The sequence below is a fragment of the Pseudopodoces humilis genome, chromosome 2, assembly GCF_049639895.1.
Source record: "Pseudopodoces humilis isolate 2021_Gansu_Grassland_sample_001 chromosome 2, ASM4963989v1, whole genome shotgun sequence".
Classification (NCBI taxonomy): domain Eukaryota; kingdom Metazoa; phylum Chordata; class Aves; order Passeriformes; family Paridae; genus Pseudopodoces; species Pseudopodoces humilis.
The window spans coordinates 92947380-92962157 of NC_142201.1; the positions used below are offsets into that span (position 1 = coordinate 92947380).

Here is a 14778-nt window from a genome sequence, read left to right on the forward strand (position 1 = left end):
CGGCGCCCCGGGCTCCCCGGGCTCCCAGCTCCCCTGGATTCCCGGGCTCCCTTGGTTCCCAGCTCCCCTGGATTCCCGGGCTCCCTTGGTTCCCAGCTCCCCTGGATTCCCGGGCTCCCTTGGTTCCCAGCTCCCTTGGATTCCCGGGCTCCCTTGGTTCCCAGCTCCCCTGGATTCCCGGGCTCCCTTGGCTCCCAGCTCCCCTGGATTCCCGGGCTCCCAGCGCCCCGCTTCGCCTCCCGACAGGAGCAGGTCCATCCCTCAGCAAAGCACGCCCTTGCTGCGGACCCCGGCTCCAAAATTCGCCCAGACGCCCTCGGCTGCGTCCCTTGAGGAGAAGGACAACCTCTGGAGCCCCTGAGGAGGGCACGGGGAGCGCAGCCCTGCCCGGCTGCCCCCTCGCCGGGCACGGCGGGGTCCCGGGGCAGGGGGCGGGCGGGAGGAGGTGGCCAGCCCGGTCCCGCCCCGCGGCTCCGCGCCGGGCACGGCGGCAGGAGGGAGCGGGTCGGGCCGGGAGTCAGCGGGACCGGGGACCAGGAGCGGGACCGAGCTGTGCTCGGCGGCGGCACGGCCCGACGGGCCGGGGGTAAGTCCTGACTGCTGCCTCCCGCTCCCCTCCCGCCCGGTGCCGGCAGTCCCTTCTCCCGCAGTCCCCCGCCTCCCTCCGTGCCCGGTGTCCCCTCGGCAGGGCCGGGGCACACGGCAGCCGGGCCGGGGCAGCGCGGGGAGCGGCGCGGGTCCCGCTGCCCCTCGGGTGCGGGAGCGGAGCGGCGGCCGCAGCTGGAGACGAACACAAAGCCGCCGCCACGCCGGGACCCTGCGCTCGGACCCCGAACCCTTCCCCGCACCTGGACCTGCCACGCGGGCCGGGACAGGCGCCCCGACCCATCCTGAACGGAGACCCACGGGAGGAGCGTCCTTCCCCCCACCCTTTCCCCTCCCTCTGCTCTTCCCCGCGGCTGAGACGCTTGTCCCCATAGCACTTTTGTCTCCCCGTTACCAGGTGGGTGTCCTGCCACCCCTCTGTGAGGGTGTCCAGGTACGCTGGTACGTGCCTGCATTGGCAGCGCCCTGGCCGGAGTGAGCAGGACTGGGGAGGAGTGGGGGGGGTAGGGGGATGGAGAACAGTCCAGGGATGAGGGACCTGCAAGGGCTGGGAGGGATCTTGGTAGGGAAGACCGACTTTGGGATGAGAGTCGAAGGTAGTGCTCATGGATATAAGGAACAGAAGACAAGACAGGAAACCCACAGCCAAGTGGTGTATTGGGATGTCTTATGCCTTCTGGTTATATATATTATGGGTGATGTTTTGTTCATTCCCTGTTCTGGCCTTGCTTATCACCTAGGCAGCTGCTTTTTCCAGCACTACAGAACCAGCCTTTCCTGGCTCCAGACAGTACAGAATTCCCAGACTAGGAACTGTGTCCGTGCAAGGGACACAGTAAAATGAATCCTGTCTTTGGGTGGCTGCAGCACAACTATTTTATGAACAGTCCTGGACTCAGCAGCAGCACTCATGCTACAAGAGATCTTCATGACCCAGTGGAAAGCTTAACTTCTTTGTCATGGTCAGGCAGAAGAAAGCTAGAGGAGACAAGCACAAGCCATAAGAGATTGTTTCACCCCTGTTCTGAGGGACCTGTGTTCACAGGACATGGGGAAGTTCAGTTTCCATCTCATTCAACCCTTGTCCTCTCCCAGCTACAAAATATCAGAGGAGAGTGGCGCCAGTTTTAAGGATGAGTAAATCCCAAGGGGCTGGAGCAATTTATTACCTATTGCACAGCTACTCTTCCAGGAGTATAGCTGTGCAGCATCTGTGTATCACAGATGCTGCTGTTCAAGGGGTGAGGTGAAACAGAGTAATATTTATACCACTGGCATTGCAGTGTTTTGTCCTTGCTTTTCATACCTGTCATACCTGATGATGAGTTCAGCAACAGGAGCAGTAGCAAAGGAAAAGAAGATACAAGCCATTAAATGTCATGGAACAGCCTCGGTACAGCAGCTTTCATATTTGTGGAAAAAAATCCTCCTCTTAAATCAAGGAAGAGTAGGTTACTGAGAGCAGACTTGAATCTATTGTAAGAAAAAGAAATGCAGAGCACCCTGCAAGCATCTTTCCATTATTTCATCCCAAACATCAAGTTGGTTTGCTTTTCAGCACAGGAGGCACATCTTCTGGCCAGGCATGGAAAACACAGAGCACAGTATGGATGGAATGGGAGCACACCAGCAGTCAACCCTTTACCAAGACAGGCAGGGCTTGGGACATGCTGCAGGAAAGGAGGAATTCTGGAGGTGGTGCTTGCTGCCGGGCAGCCAGGGATCAAGAGGCTCTGCCAGGCTGCCAAGTACTCGAGTGTGTGAAGTTACTGAAGACATTTCTTGATGAGAGAAGGAAGAGGATACTTCCCAGAAGAAAAGATAAAAGTTCCAAATTTTGGCCAAGCCCTAGTATGTTTGGGTAACTGTGTTGGGTCTTCCTCATCATTTCAAATTGTTGTCTTGGAGGCTGCACTCTTTCCCAGCTGACTTATACTGTGGCGTGACTTTGGTGCATCTCAAAACCATTTCCCTCTTTCCAAACTGCTGTATTGGTTGCTAAGATCCACCTTTCACATGCACACAGGAGGTGAAATCTTGCATTCCTTGATTCCCTTGGTTTAGATTCAATGAAAAACAGAACAAGCCGAGCAAATATTTAAGCAAAGCTCTGCCCATATATGAGCAGAAAAAAGACCTCTCTGATTGGGAGAATTCGTAAGGAAAGTATAAAAAACATACCAGTACCCAAAGGAGGTACTGTTCTCCACAGTTATTGCAGAGCTTTGATTTTCACTCCTCTGTTTCTTTCTCTTTGCAGTGGCAGCCCCATGGCTGTCTTCACCAGAGCCAGCAGCCATCCTAACACAACAGACCCCGTTCCCTGTGGGGCAAACAGCACCACAGAGCCTGAGCTGCCCCATTCACACGCCTACTACGCCCTCTGCTACTGCATCTTGATTCTGGCCATCATCTTTGGGAATGTGCTGGTCTGCTTGGCTGTGCTGAGGGAACGCACCTTGCAAACCACCACCAACTACCTCGTGGTGAGCCTGGCAGTGGCAGATTTGCTGGTGGCTACTTTGGTGATGCCATGGATGGTGTACCTGGAGGTGAGTACCTCTCAGGAATGATTAGCAGAATTTCACCACGTCACTGCATGCTTGGTCATGTTCCTAATGAGGGCAGTAGCAACATTCATTGTGATCTGTGTGGAACGGCCCTGAAGCTGTCCTGCAGGCTGTGTACTGCTTGGGTGTGCTGCATGGAATGATTAAATAAAAAAGGAATAAGTGGGGGGGGGGGAAGGAAGCCATCCCAGCAAGATAGAATTAGACTCTTCAGTTTGATTTCAACTAAAAAATATTATTAAAAGTCAAGCTTTATTTTGGACTGGAATAGTCTATCAGCTCAAGTGCATTCCAATCCTTAATGAAATCACATTGTGCTTTGCTTTAGAAAATACTTGGCACTCAGCCTTGCTGTGGACAGGGTGGGACTAAGGCACATCTGCGGAGCAGCCTCTGCCCCATGCAATGCCTTAGTCATGATTTGTGAGCACAACAGTAGGTCCATTTCCTAGTTGTGTTTGTAGACCCATTCAAGACTAATTTCTGTCTGTGGAGCTTGAATAATCAAAGCAGCTGATGCAAGAGTCATCCAAACAACAGAGAAAAGAGCTCATACACATCCCAAACCTGAACTCCCAATCATGGCATTGCACAGCACTTCCTATGGAACTGAGCTGTCAGACTCCAGAAAGACTGAGATTTAAAAAACAGTCCAAAAAGCCCCAAAGTTTTTTTCAGTATTCGCTACTGTTTATGGATCAGCAAGGCCATCAATGAAGCAGAAATGGCATCATGCTTCAATACACCATGAGCCTTGAAATTGCCAAAAAATCATTCAGTCCCTAAAACTGTGTAGAATACCTATTCATCTACTTAAGGTTTGCCAAACCAGACTTCAGAACTGGCCCTTATTTATGGAGAAGCTTAAGGTGGATGAATGCCTCAGATTTAAATTCCGCTTGTGAAGTTTGTGCTTTACACTTCATTTTTAGAGTCATCAGTGGCCATGAAATGTGTTATTTTATCAATCATGCAGACAAGAACTGTCTCTTTCTGGGAAATCTTTTGGGAAGGCTGTGACAGAGCAGCAACAGGAACATTTTATAGTCTCAAAATCCTCATCTCCACTTAAGGAGGTTTCTGGCACGGAAGTGCTAATCAGCAGTGCATCTAGCAATCTTCTGGGGGCCACCATGTGGGTGTGACACACCAATACTGCTGCCCTCTTCTTTACTGATCCCTGGTGCTATGGCTGCTGAAGCTCACCAAGGTTTCCAAGACAGTGGCAGCAGGGTGTCCTGCCCCCTGGAATTTGAGGGAATTAAACATCATCATGCTTTGCAGTCATTGCATAGTTGGAGGAGGACATGCAGCAGCATGACTGGGAACACCCTCCTCAATCTTCTCACAACATCCAGTTCTACCTCCAAAGTGGAAGAAAGCTTCAGAAGAAGGTTGTCACTGAGGTCTAATCTGCTGAGACTGTGTGGGAGTCTCCTCATCTTGTCTCTCACATGGGAGCAGTGAGACCTAAGCTGCTGTGTGAGCTCAGGAGCTGCACTGGACTGGTGTCAGAGGGAGGACAGAGCTGAGTTCCTGCAGCTCAGCAGTCCTGACCACCAGTGCTCTTTGCACTGCCACCATGCAAACCCAGGAGCAGCCATCACACAGCTGCAGGAGCCAGCAGCAGCCCCAAGCATCAGCTCTCAAACACAAAACTCCTCAGGGAGCCTGCTCAGATGCACTTTCATGCAGGCTTTCATGCCTGCCATGGCCTGATGCAACTTGGTTTCCTACTTTCCTATCCATATGCTTTTCAGTGTGGCATCCCCATTTCTATCTGAATTGTGGAGATTCTGTTGCTTATTTTAAGAATTCAGGAGAGTGGTGGAGATGCGTAAGTTAAAAAAAATAATCATTGCGCATTCATAAACTGGAAAGCTTCCTATAGAGTTTGGAAGTTAAAAATAATAACACCACAATTTTTTAGATAAAGCAGACTGGTTGTTAAGGAAGATTAGGTGAAAACCTGACCTGAATAGTCTATAGGGATCTTTGGCATTGTGTTTGATAGAGCCAGGATTTCACCCTGGACAATCTTCTACTGCATAATCACCGAGTGGTAATGAGAGATTGTATCAGCTCATCTCTCTGCAGTTGCTCTCATCAGCTGTAAGAGAATAATGTTTGACCATCCACCTCACCCAGACAGATGTGAGGATTCATTCAATTAATACCTGGGATATCCTTTGAGATTCCTGGACAAAAAGCACCAGAGGGATAAAGAACAGGTACCCTGCTAGCACTTGAAAACCAGAAATGCAGACTAGCAGGTTCTAGCTGCTGTAGCAAAGATGATTAGAACAGAGCAATAAAACGAAGAGCAGAAATAGAATTTTTAAAATTCTGAACAAAGCATATAAAAAAAGGCTTTTCTTCACTGTTAAATTATGGAATAAATTCTGGGTTTGTATACCCCACAGGTAAATATTAACTACTTCAGCAACTCCAGCAGAGCTACTCTCCAATTTAAAAGTGTCAAGTGAGAATGGGTTTTAAGCCCCAACATTGTGATCTGTCAAGTATCATCTTACACCAGCTACAGTCCAGTATGCAGGTAGTGTGATCTGATAGCATCATCCTGAGAGGGCTCACTTCTGAGCCTTCCCTACCAGCACCTTCTTCAGTTTTTATGGTTCACATTCTTGAGCTCAGCATTTCAGTGTGTTCAGGACCTCAGTTAAGTAATTTAACTCCCTCAGTTAAGTGCTTGTTCATCTGCTGGGTTAGCAGCAGCTGCCTTTCATGTGAACATCTGCCTCTGGCTTGGTGAAATATTCTTTAGACTCCACAGCTCACACAGAAACTACATTGCCTTTTGCCTCAAACTGCAGACACATCCCTTACTGGGTCCCACTGCTAAGGCTTCCAACATTTTTTTTTTTTTTTAAATATATCTTGAGGTGGTCAAGCAGATCTCAAACTATGAAACTAAAGTAAAACCAGTGTAGTGTTTCTCTGGAAGCTGAACCTACCTATTAAGGTCCCTAATCTCAGATGGACAGCCTTCAGTTTGCATGTCTTGTAGTTTACCTGTGCAGAAAAGCTCAATGGTTTTGACTTCTTTTTTCCCTTTACATACTTTTTTATAAGAAAACAATGGAGCACTACCATTATCAAGAGAACTGGAGAAGAAAGCACAGTTCCCTTCTGCATTCTGCAAGCTAATTCCCATTTCCCTCCTCTGAATTAATTCAGGGTCAGAGGGTCTGAGGGAAGACTGCCTCATTCAATACCTGATTTCTGAAATGTAGCAGCTGGGTCCAGCAGAGAACACCCTAAAGACACAGCTCACCTCAGCAAGTTTCAGTGCCCATGTGTGGGAATGCTGCCACTATGAAAACCATTTAAATTTCTCAGGATTATTTCTTAAACAATTCTCACAGAGTGCATTTTGTATTTAGGATGCAGGGGGCTGCATCCTTCCTAGGCACCAACACTCACAGGGTTGAGCCACTGCCTGAGAAGCCAAGCTTACTTGTGGCACCCTCTCCAGTATGGGCTGGGGTGGGCATTTTTGAATGGATTTTGAAAAACTCCAAGGATAGATCCTGCACAGACTTACCAAGCAACTGGCTCCACTGTCCAATGTCCCTGTAGTCAGAAAAGTAACCTTCATAACCAGTTTGTACCTTTCTTCCAGCTCATTCTTGTTGCTTCTTGTCCTCCCACCACACCACTGCTGTGAGAAACCCAGGTCCATCTTCTTAGCACTTGCCTTCAACCTTTTCAATAACCTCCCACTAGGCACTAGAGGGCTGTTATTCTCCCACCCCTCAAATCCATCTTTTTTCCAGACTGAAAAAGTCCTGCTCCCTTAGCTGGTCCTCACAGGATTGTTTTGGTGGCTCTCCACTGGACTCACTTCTGTTTATCAATGTCTTTCCTCTACTGATGCCTCAAAAGCAGGTGCAGTATTCCAGATGGTGTCTAAATGTAAGCAGAGAGACCAGGAAGTAGTGGCAGTTTCTGACAGCTTCCCAGGATCCAGATGAAACAGCAGGATCTACAGGGCTGAAGGCTAAAATCCAGGCTCCCTCCCAAGCATGGACTTTCCCCCTTTTTTCTCTCCTACTTCCCCGTCCAGCACAGCACTGGGTTTGTTTGCAGTTGAACAAGGAGGCAGCCTGCCCTCCATCTCCTACAAGCAATGGGAATGGAGGCAGACACCTCCCTCAGAATCAGGCTGTCATCCCAACCCCAAGGCGAGCAGGGCCACACAGTGCTTGGGAGCATGCTTGTCAGTCCAAAAGATCCTTGTCAAGAACTTGGTGGCTGCTCCAAAACCCACTTTTCTCCAAAGCTAAGACTGCCTGTGGCTGAGCTTTCACAACCACACACTTCAGATGAAAAATTCAAAACAAGCAGAACAGCTTGGTAGCAACTCAAGCCCCTTTATCTGAATAGCCTGTGAGTTCTCACTCAGATCTAATAATCAAAATCTGTAACTGAGATAAGAAGTCAAATGAGGTTTTTGAGAAGCCTTAGTCTCAGATCTCAGTTTCATACATAAATGCAAAAACTTGCAGCACTTTTCCAGCTCGCTGCCTGTAAGAGCACTCTGGCAGCTAAGCTGAGAAAGACTTACAGCCCTTAGATTTTCTCAGATAATCATTAATCAGAGGATAAATACAGTGATATCAAACTTAAATCAATTTATCATGCTAGGCCTTGAGAGGAGAGATAGCTGCTGTTTCTTCTCCCTGCCTCCTTTTGCAAGAGCAAATAAAGGATTGAAATGAAAGTGAGGCTCCTTCTCCACGACCTACTGCTGTGTTATCTTGCACACAACACAGGTGCCTCAGTTTCCCTCTGCCCATCACTGTGGACATGAACTCCTCCAGCTGCTGAGATACTTGGAGGAGAGCAGCTTCTTACACATAACTTGTCAGGACCTGGTGCAGAGCAAGGCTGACAGTTTTGTGTTGCTGGTGCAGGTGACCGGAGGGGTCTGGACGTTCAGCCGTATCTGTTGCGATATCTTTGTCACCATGGATGTGATGATGTGCACAGCCAGCATTCTGAACCTCTGTGCCATCAGCATTGACAGGTGAGACACAACAGCATCCAGAGGGACGGTCTGGGTATGGGGGTCAGCCCTGTGCCCCAGTGGGGCAGGGACAAAGTGGGGTGAGCACAGACAGCATCGGTGTCTTCAGAACAGCAAACCCCTGGAGGCCTGTCCCTGCCACTACTGCTGTCAGTGTGGCTCTGCTCACGTTGTGCAAGAAGAGGTCTGCACTGGAGGGCAGGGAGACACAAGCAATAAAACATCCCAGTAGATGGTTAACCACATCCTCGAGATTTTTAAAGGCAGGAACCACAATTGGTCATCCAGCTCCCACCGAGTGTCAAAGAGGGTTTCTCCTACTGGAGATCTCACTCGTGAAGCTTTATTAAACCAAATCCTGGCATATACACAGGGAGAGATGAAGATTATTGCTGTGTAATCTTGAGCTTTGCCTTGGTTTTCTGCATTTTAAAACTGAGCCTATTTTAAGCAATGCTGAGGGCTGGGAGCCAAGACCTTGGCACATGTGATCCTACTGGGACCAAGGAGTAGGAGGAGGGAAAAATACTGCGTGCTGTACCTTTGTAAAGTGTAGTTCAAGGATAATAATGCAAGGCAGCTCTCAATGCTGCATTGGTCCGGTGTTCCTCCATGGGAATCTGTATCCCCATTTCAGTTTGGCTCTGTCTGCAAGGAACAGCCCCCAAGCTCTCTTAAAGATGAGACTCCTGTGCCTTCCAAATCCTTGCCCTGCTGAGCTGCATCTCCTGGGGCACCCCAGCAACTGAAGGTCCTTGACACCTGCCCCTGGGCAAACCCTCTGTCTGTCAGGCTAACACCAGACCAGGCAGCTGAGACAAAGAGTTCAGTAGTTTGTGTTTACTCAAGGGAGTGCTCTTGCGCAGCAGTGCCCGTATAACTTTAGGGGCTTGAGGGTTAGGGATTTCCTGGGGTTTCTTGATCCATCTGGTAGCCCAAACCCTGTAGCTTCACATGCTGTGAGTTCTGCTGAGCGTTTCTCTGCACTGCTGCCAACTAACTCTGATTTCCTCTGTTCCGCCCCTCCATGCCCCACTTACCGTTTCTACAAATTGCTGATCCCATCATCTGATTTTCTTTACTTTCCTCTTCTATTTCTTCACCACATTCACCATCATGTTCCCTGTGCTGCTTTCACTTCTCCTCTTGAAAACCTCCTCCTTTCCCTCCCTCCTGCCTGTGTCTCCTCTTCCCGGGGCTGGTTTGGTCTGCAGATACACCGCAGTGGTGAAACCAGTTCAGTACCAGTACAGCACTGGGCAGAGCTCCTGCAGGAGGGTCTCCCTCATGATTGTGATAGTCTGGATGCTGGCCTTTGGAGTGTCATGCCCTCTCCTCTTTGGCTTCAATACTACAGGTAGGTGATACCCTGAACAGTAGCACGCAGGAGGGGTTGGCAGTGGAGCTGCCCTGTGTATGGCCAGCTCATTTAACATGGGTCCTGAAGATTTGCCAAGTTACAGGAAATTTTAAGGAACTTGAAAGCACACTATGAAGGGAGAGAAAAATCCCCATGTGCTCTTATCTATAAACTTGCCATTTGCTCAGGCAGACACTGACTATTGCTCTAAAGGGCAAACCCGCCTGCTCTACTGCCAGATCAATGCCCATCGAGGTGTCCAGGTCTTCAGATTCCCATCAAACAATCACTGTGAGCACACAGAGCAAAACGTGCAGCACATAGAGCACACACACACACCAGACTTAATGGCGTCTTGCCGATATCAACAGGTTCAGAAGCAGAGTTTTGACTGATCCAGAGCACATTTCTAAACAGCAAGGATTGCATATTAGTGTTGCCTGTTAGAAACCTCCTTCCTATCCCACTGGCTGTCTGCTTCCTTAACTAATCCCTTGAGGAGGGCAGGGAATTTAGCCTCCACCTTGGAAGCAGGTTGGTCTTTTTCCTTTTCCTCAGCTAGGGCAGCACAGTCTCCCTGGAGGCAGAGGAGCAAGGGAGCCTTCCTTCCCACTGAGTCATAGGCAGAAGCCTCTGCTCCCCCTCCATCCTCTGCAGTGCTTGAGGCAGGAAAGGGATGGGAGTGGGAAATTCTGCTGCCCCCCTCTGCCTGGTTCAGACAGATAGGGGTGAATGCACACTCTGCATCTAGACAGCTCAGAGGCTGTCAAAGGAATGGGAGAAAGGATGGGAATAGACATGAGAGAAGAGAACAAAGCTCTTGGCCAGAAAAGCAGGCAGATGATGCTGGGTAATGCTAGATGGCCCTGTGTTGGGTTCATTTTAAGCATCACTTAGGTAATGGGGTAAGCCAGAGCATAATCAGCACTCCTTAGACTGCTTTTGCCCCCAACCACCTTTTGTCTCACTTTGCCAACACACCAGAGCCTCCTTGTACTAAACTGAATCAGCTCAGCCACTCCTCTCTCTCTCTTCTCCTCCCCAGGGGATCCCAGTGTCTGTTCCATATCCAACCCTAGTTTCGTCATCTACTCCTCTTTGGTGTCCTTCTACCTCCCCTTCATGGTGACCCTGCTGCTCTATGTCCGGATTTACCTCGTGCTCAGACAGAGGCAAAAGAAGCGAACCCTCACCCGGCAGGGCAGCCAGAGCGTCAGCACCAAACCGTGTTATGCACACCAAGTAAGCCACACAAAGCCAGTAGGAGCTGTCAAAAAGGACAGGAATGTATCATCTCCTCTCCTCAAAGGGTTAAAACACAAACCAGAAAGCATGAGGAAGGACATGACATGTTTTCATCCCATCCCTTGCTCGTACACCATGATATCTGAGGCACAGAAGCTGCAGTTAAATCCTTTTCAGACCTCTAGAATGATATTCCCTGTGTATCTCTGCCCTCTAGAAGTGGCAGGTAGATAAGAGCACAGCCTACTTCAGTATTTCCTCAGAGCAGGGTTTTCTCAGCCATGCATAAATCTGGGTAATTTCTTCATTTATTGATTTTAATGTCTTTATTTATTGATTTTTGCTCTATGAAGCTTCATTCTCAGGGCTTCACAGGCTTTAACCTCTGTTATTAAAATATAAAACCCTCTTCATCTGACAGACTGAAGAGGTCAAAATACTCATGGTGCATGCAACATTTGTTCCACTGACCTTTCTAGATGAAATATCTGCAACCATGGGAACCAACACAACAACTTGAAAGGAATTACCTGGTCATGCATATCCACTCTTTTCACCCATTTTTGCACAGCTAGGCTACATTAAAAGGGTGGGGATGCTGAGGGGAGCAGGGCCAACACAAAAACACAGGTGAGAGGTTAGCACTTGGTGGGATGGAGGCAAAGAGCTGTCAACTGCTGCTTCACCCCCAGGTCAGCCCAGAGGACGTGGTGCAATGTAAGAGGCAAGTGAGGCTGAGGATAACTCCAACTTACTTCATCATCCTCTGGCCCAATGAGCAGTTTGGATGGTTTCCAGTTCCTCTGTGGCATCCTCTTTTGCAGGAACACATGGAGAGGAGAGCTTTGCCAAACAGATGCCAAGGCACGTTTTCCCCCTGTCTCTCGCTCAAATGCACAGGCCAGGAGATGTCTACAAAAAGGAGGTTGCTGACTGTCTTCAGCCTGCAGCGGTACCGAAGCTTCTGCCACGAGGCATCCCTCACCAAGGCGCCAGAGACTACCCAAAACAGCAGGTGGGAAGGGAGGAGGAGCACGAAGCCAGCAGTGGAGGTACGGAGGCTCAGCAATGGTAGAACCATCAGCAGCTTGAGGCCGGCACAGCAGCAGCCCCGACTGATCCAGCTGCGGGAGAGGAAGGCTACACAGATGCTGGCAATTGTCCTGGGTGAGTGAGAGCAATTCTGCCTGTGGGTGCAAGGGGTGATGGTTTGGGACTTGCAGGAACACAGAATCGCCTCATACAATATTGAGATTTTTTTTTTTAAAATGCAAGCTGGGCCTTGGCTTCAGCTGTTATGGCTTCACAACCTCAGGAGAGACAGTAGTGGGACATTTAGGGATCTAGAATAATGCTTCCAAATGTTGAGAGCCATGTATGTTAGTGTTCTATTTACTGTGTTTTGTCACCCTTGTGTTTAAAATCAGTGGCCAACAAGCCCTACCAGAGGGAGCAACAGCCAATACCTTTGCTTTTCCTTTTCCTTTGTTTTACTATTACAAGGCTGGAACAATCTTTAGTTTCCATACATGCAGAAGCCCTTAGATCTGATTACAGAAGGGAAAACTGAGGCAAGGAGCCGCAGAGGAACCAGTTGATACAGCTGGGTAGAGAAGCCAGGAGACTGGTGTCCCCGTCACCTGCTGTGGTCACCAGATTCACTGTTCCCTCCCATTAACTCAGTAGTAGCACAGAAATAACAGCAACCCTCATCCTGACTGATTAAAGCCAGCTTTCTGGATGAAGCTTTCCCTCAAAGTTGTGGCCACTTGCTTTTGTCTGTCATCAGGCCACTTCTGAAGCCTTATCCATTCACAAAGTTGGTCCCAAGGAGTCCGAGATTTTGCCATATCCCTCTGTTAGGAATGAACGTGGCCTTTTGTTTTGTTTGTGAAATACGGGAACATCATGGAAATAACGAGGGGGTGGAGGGAGAGGCCACCAGTGCAGGCCCCTTTCCAAATAGTTGCTGCTTGAAACTTGCAGATTGTTTTCTGCTTCTCTCTTAAACCCAGGGACATTCATAGTCTGCTGGCTGCCCTTCTTCTTGATTCACATCCTCAACGCCCACTGCCCATCCTGCCACGTGCCTCCGGGGCTTTACAGTGCCAGCACCTGGCTCGGGTACGTCAACAGCGCCCTCAACCCCATCATCTACACAACTTTCAACACTGACTTCCGCAAAGCCTTCCTCAAGATCCTCTGCTGCTGACTGTGGGGCCACACCGGGCTGCACAGGTCTGCAGCAGCCCCCTGGGAGGAGAAGAAGACAGGGACAAGCCAGTGAGTCCCTCAGCGCTGGGCACAGCCCCGGGTGAGCAGCAGATCATCCGCCACAGAGCATCACTCCTGGGAGCTGACAGGCTTGCAGGGCGCACGCAACCCAAATGCAGCTGGCATCCCTCATCTCAGCTGCCTACGTGCTGGAAATGCATTTGCCCTCCCACAGCTGGAACCTGAGCCTGCAAAAGGCACCCAGCTCATGCACAGCAGTCCTAGTAAGAGGACAGAACTTGACCTCTGATAAAGATCCTGATCTCTTCAGTCAGGAGCCAAGAGTGAAAATTGGACTAGGAAACTTAGAAAAGGAGCACTGATGGAGAAATAACAGCTTTCCTGTTGTTTCCATCAAAAGGTTTGCCAGTAAAACTGGGTCAGTCTAAGTTTCTAGAGAAAATCGCCCTAGTTGGAAATGAAATCTTCCCTTGTGCTGCCAGCTTGTATTTTACTGCTCCTTGCAAGGTAGAGAGGAGGCTGCCCTGCCTCTGGTAGGTCAGCTCACATGAGAAGTGCAACTCTACCCCAGGGTCCCCTCTCCTCCTGACCCAAGGACCAGTGATAGATTGGCCACTACTTAACTACCACACACCCCAGTGATCTCCTGGGGCCACTAAGGCAACAAGGCTCTTGATAGCTGCCATAGAGTCAAACCTCTTTTGTCAGCTGGTTGCATGCACCATCTCAAAACTTGTTCACGATGTCTTTGGAACCAATCTTCACCTGTGCTCCTCGCCTGACAGCGGCACTGCTAGATTTAGGGTTTGTACCACCTGGCTGCTGCAATAACTCTGGTTACAGCCCATACCTGGGGGAGAGCTGTTTCATAACATTCCTCCCAGTAAGAAGGGACATTTGCCTTGGGATCAGCCCCAGGACTCTCCCTGACTCCCCATGCCAATACTCCTGTCATCATATATGGCATCTGTGTATCCCAGCATCCAGGAGCTGGCCAAATAACAGCCCTGCCATGGTCTCCTTTCCCAGCAGTATTCTACAAAGCCATCTCCAGTAGTTCCTGGATGAAAAGAAACCACACAAGTCCTGATGTACCCTAAGCTGGTCTCGTGTCAGGGCACTGTAATGCTCTTCCCCTCATATAGACAAACCTGGCATGGCCAGAGAGCCTCAACATGGTTCTCTCATTTTGCCCCCTTGCTGTACTGGATCAGAGGCTTCAGCTCTCACTCCCAGGACTTGGCTTAGCTGTGCTGTCAGCCACGCTCGTTTGATAGCTTTGGGCATAACTCTGTGTGCTGCTCCTGCCTGTGTCCATGCCACAGCTTCTCCATCTGGAAAGAGCTTCCTTTCTTTCCTAATATGAAACCAAAATCGTTATCCTCTGTCTCCAGAGCACATAGTAGAGCTCTAGATGCTGCTCTGGTTTGTCTGGGTTTTGGGAGGAGGTTCTTGTGGAGAGCATGTGTCATTTGCCTGGGCAGGTGCCCTCCATACTGCATTGTAACTGCCTTAAACCAATAAAACACAAGTGTAATTGGAAGTTTTGGTATCTTTGTGGTGAATGTGCCTCCTTCCATAAGTCTTTTGTCACCTGTAGCCCTCTTAACACTTTCCCCTGTAAAAAATTATCATCCACCTGGACACCCGCAAGAAGTCTTTATTATTACTTGCAACTGGGAAAGAAATCAAAGGCTGCTGTAGGCACTTCC

General features: G+C 49.4%; 1 protein-coding gene across 1 annotated transcript; it reads left to right on the forward strand.

The window, feature by feature from the left end:
• Window positions 1–522: 522 nt before the first annotated feature.
• On the forward strand, window positions 523–14520 carry DRD3 (dopamine receptor D3). Its single transcript, XM_005523912.3, has 7 exons — window positions 523–586; window positions 2867–3158; window positions 8114–8226; window positions 9441–9583; window positions 10632–10828; window positions 11656–11998; window positions 12847–14520. Exons 2-7 carry the CDS (start codon window positions 2877–2879, stop codon window positions 13041–13043), a joined length of 1275 nt encoding a protein of 424 aa, XP_005523969.2. The 5' UTR covers window positions 523–586; window positions 2867–2876; the 3' UTR covers window positions 13044–14520.
• Window positions 14521–14778: the final 258 nt, after the last annotated feature.

Bases quoted from the DNA above. Each gene is read 5' to 3' on its own strand.
- DRD3 (XM_005523912.3), top strand. From the start codon at position 2,877: ATGGCTGTCTTCACCAGAGCCAGCAGCCATCCTAACACAACAGACCCC. The intron at 3,159-8,113 runs GTGAGTACCTCT...TTGCTGGTGCAG, and splicing joins CATGGATGGTGTACCTGGAG to GTGACCGGAGGGGTCTGGAC. The intron at 10,829-11,655 runs GTAAGCCACACA...CCTCTTTTGCAG, and splicing joins AACCGTGTTATGCACACCAA to GAACACATGGAGAGGAGAGC.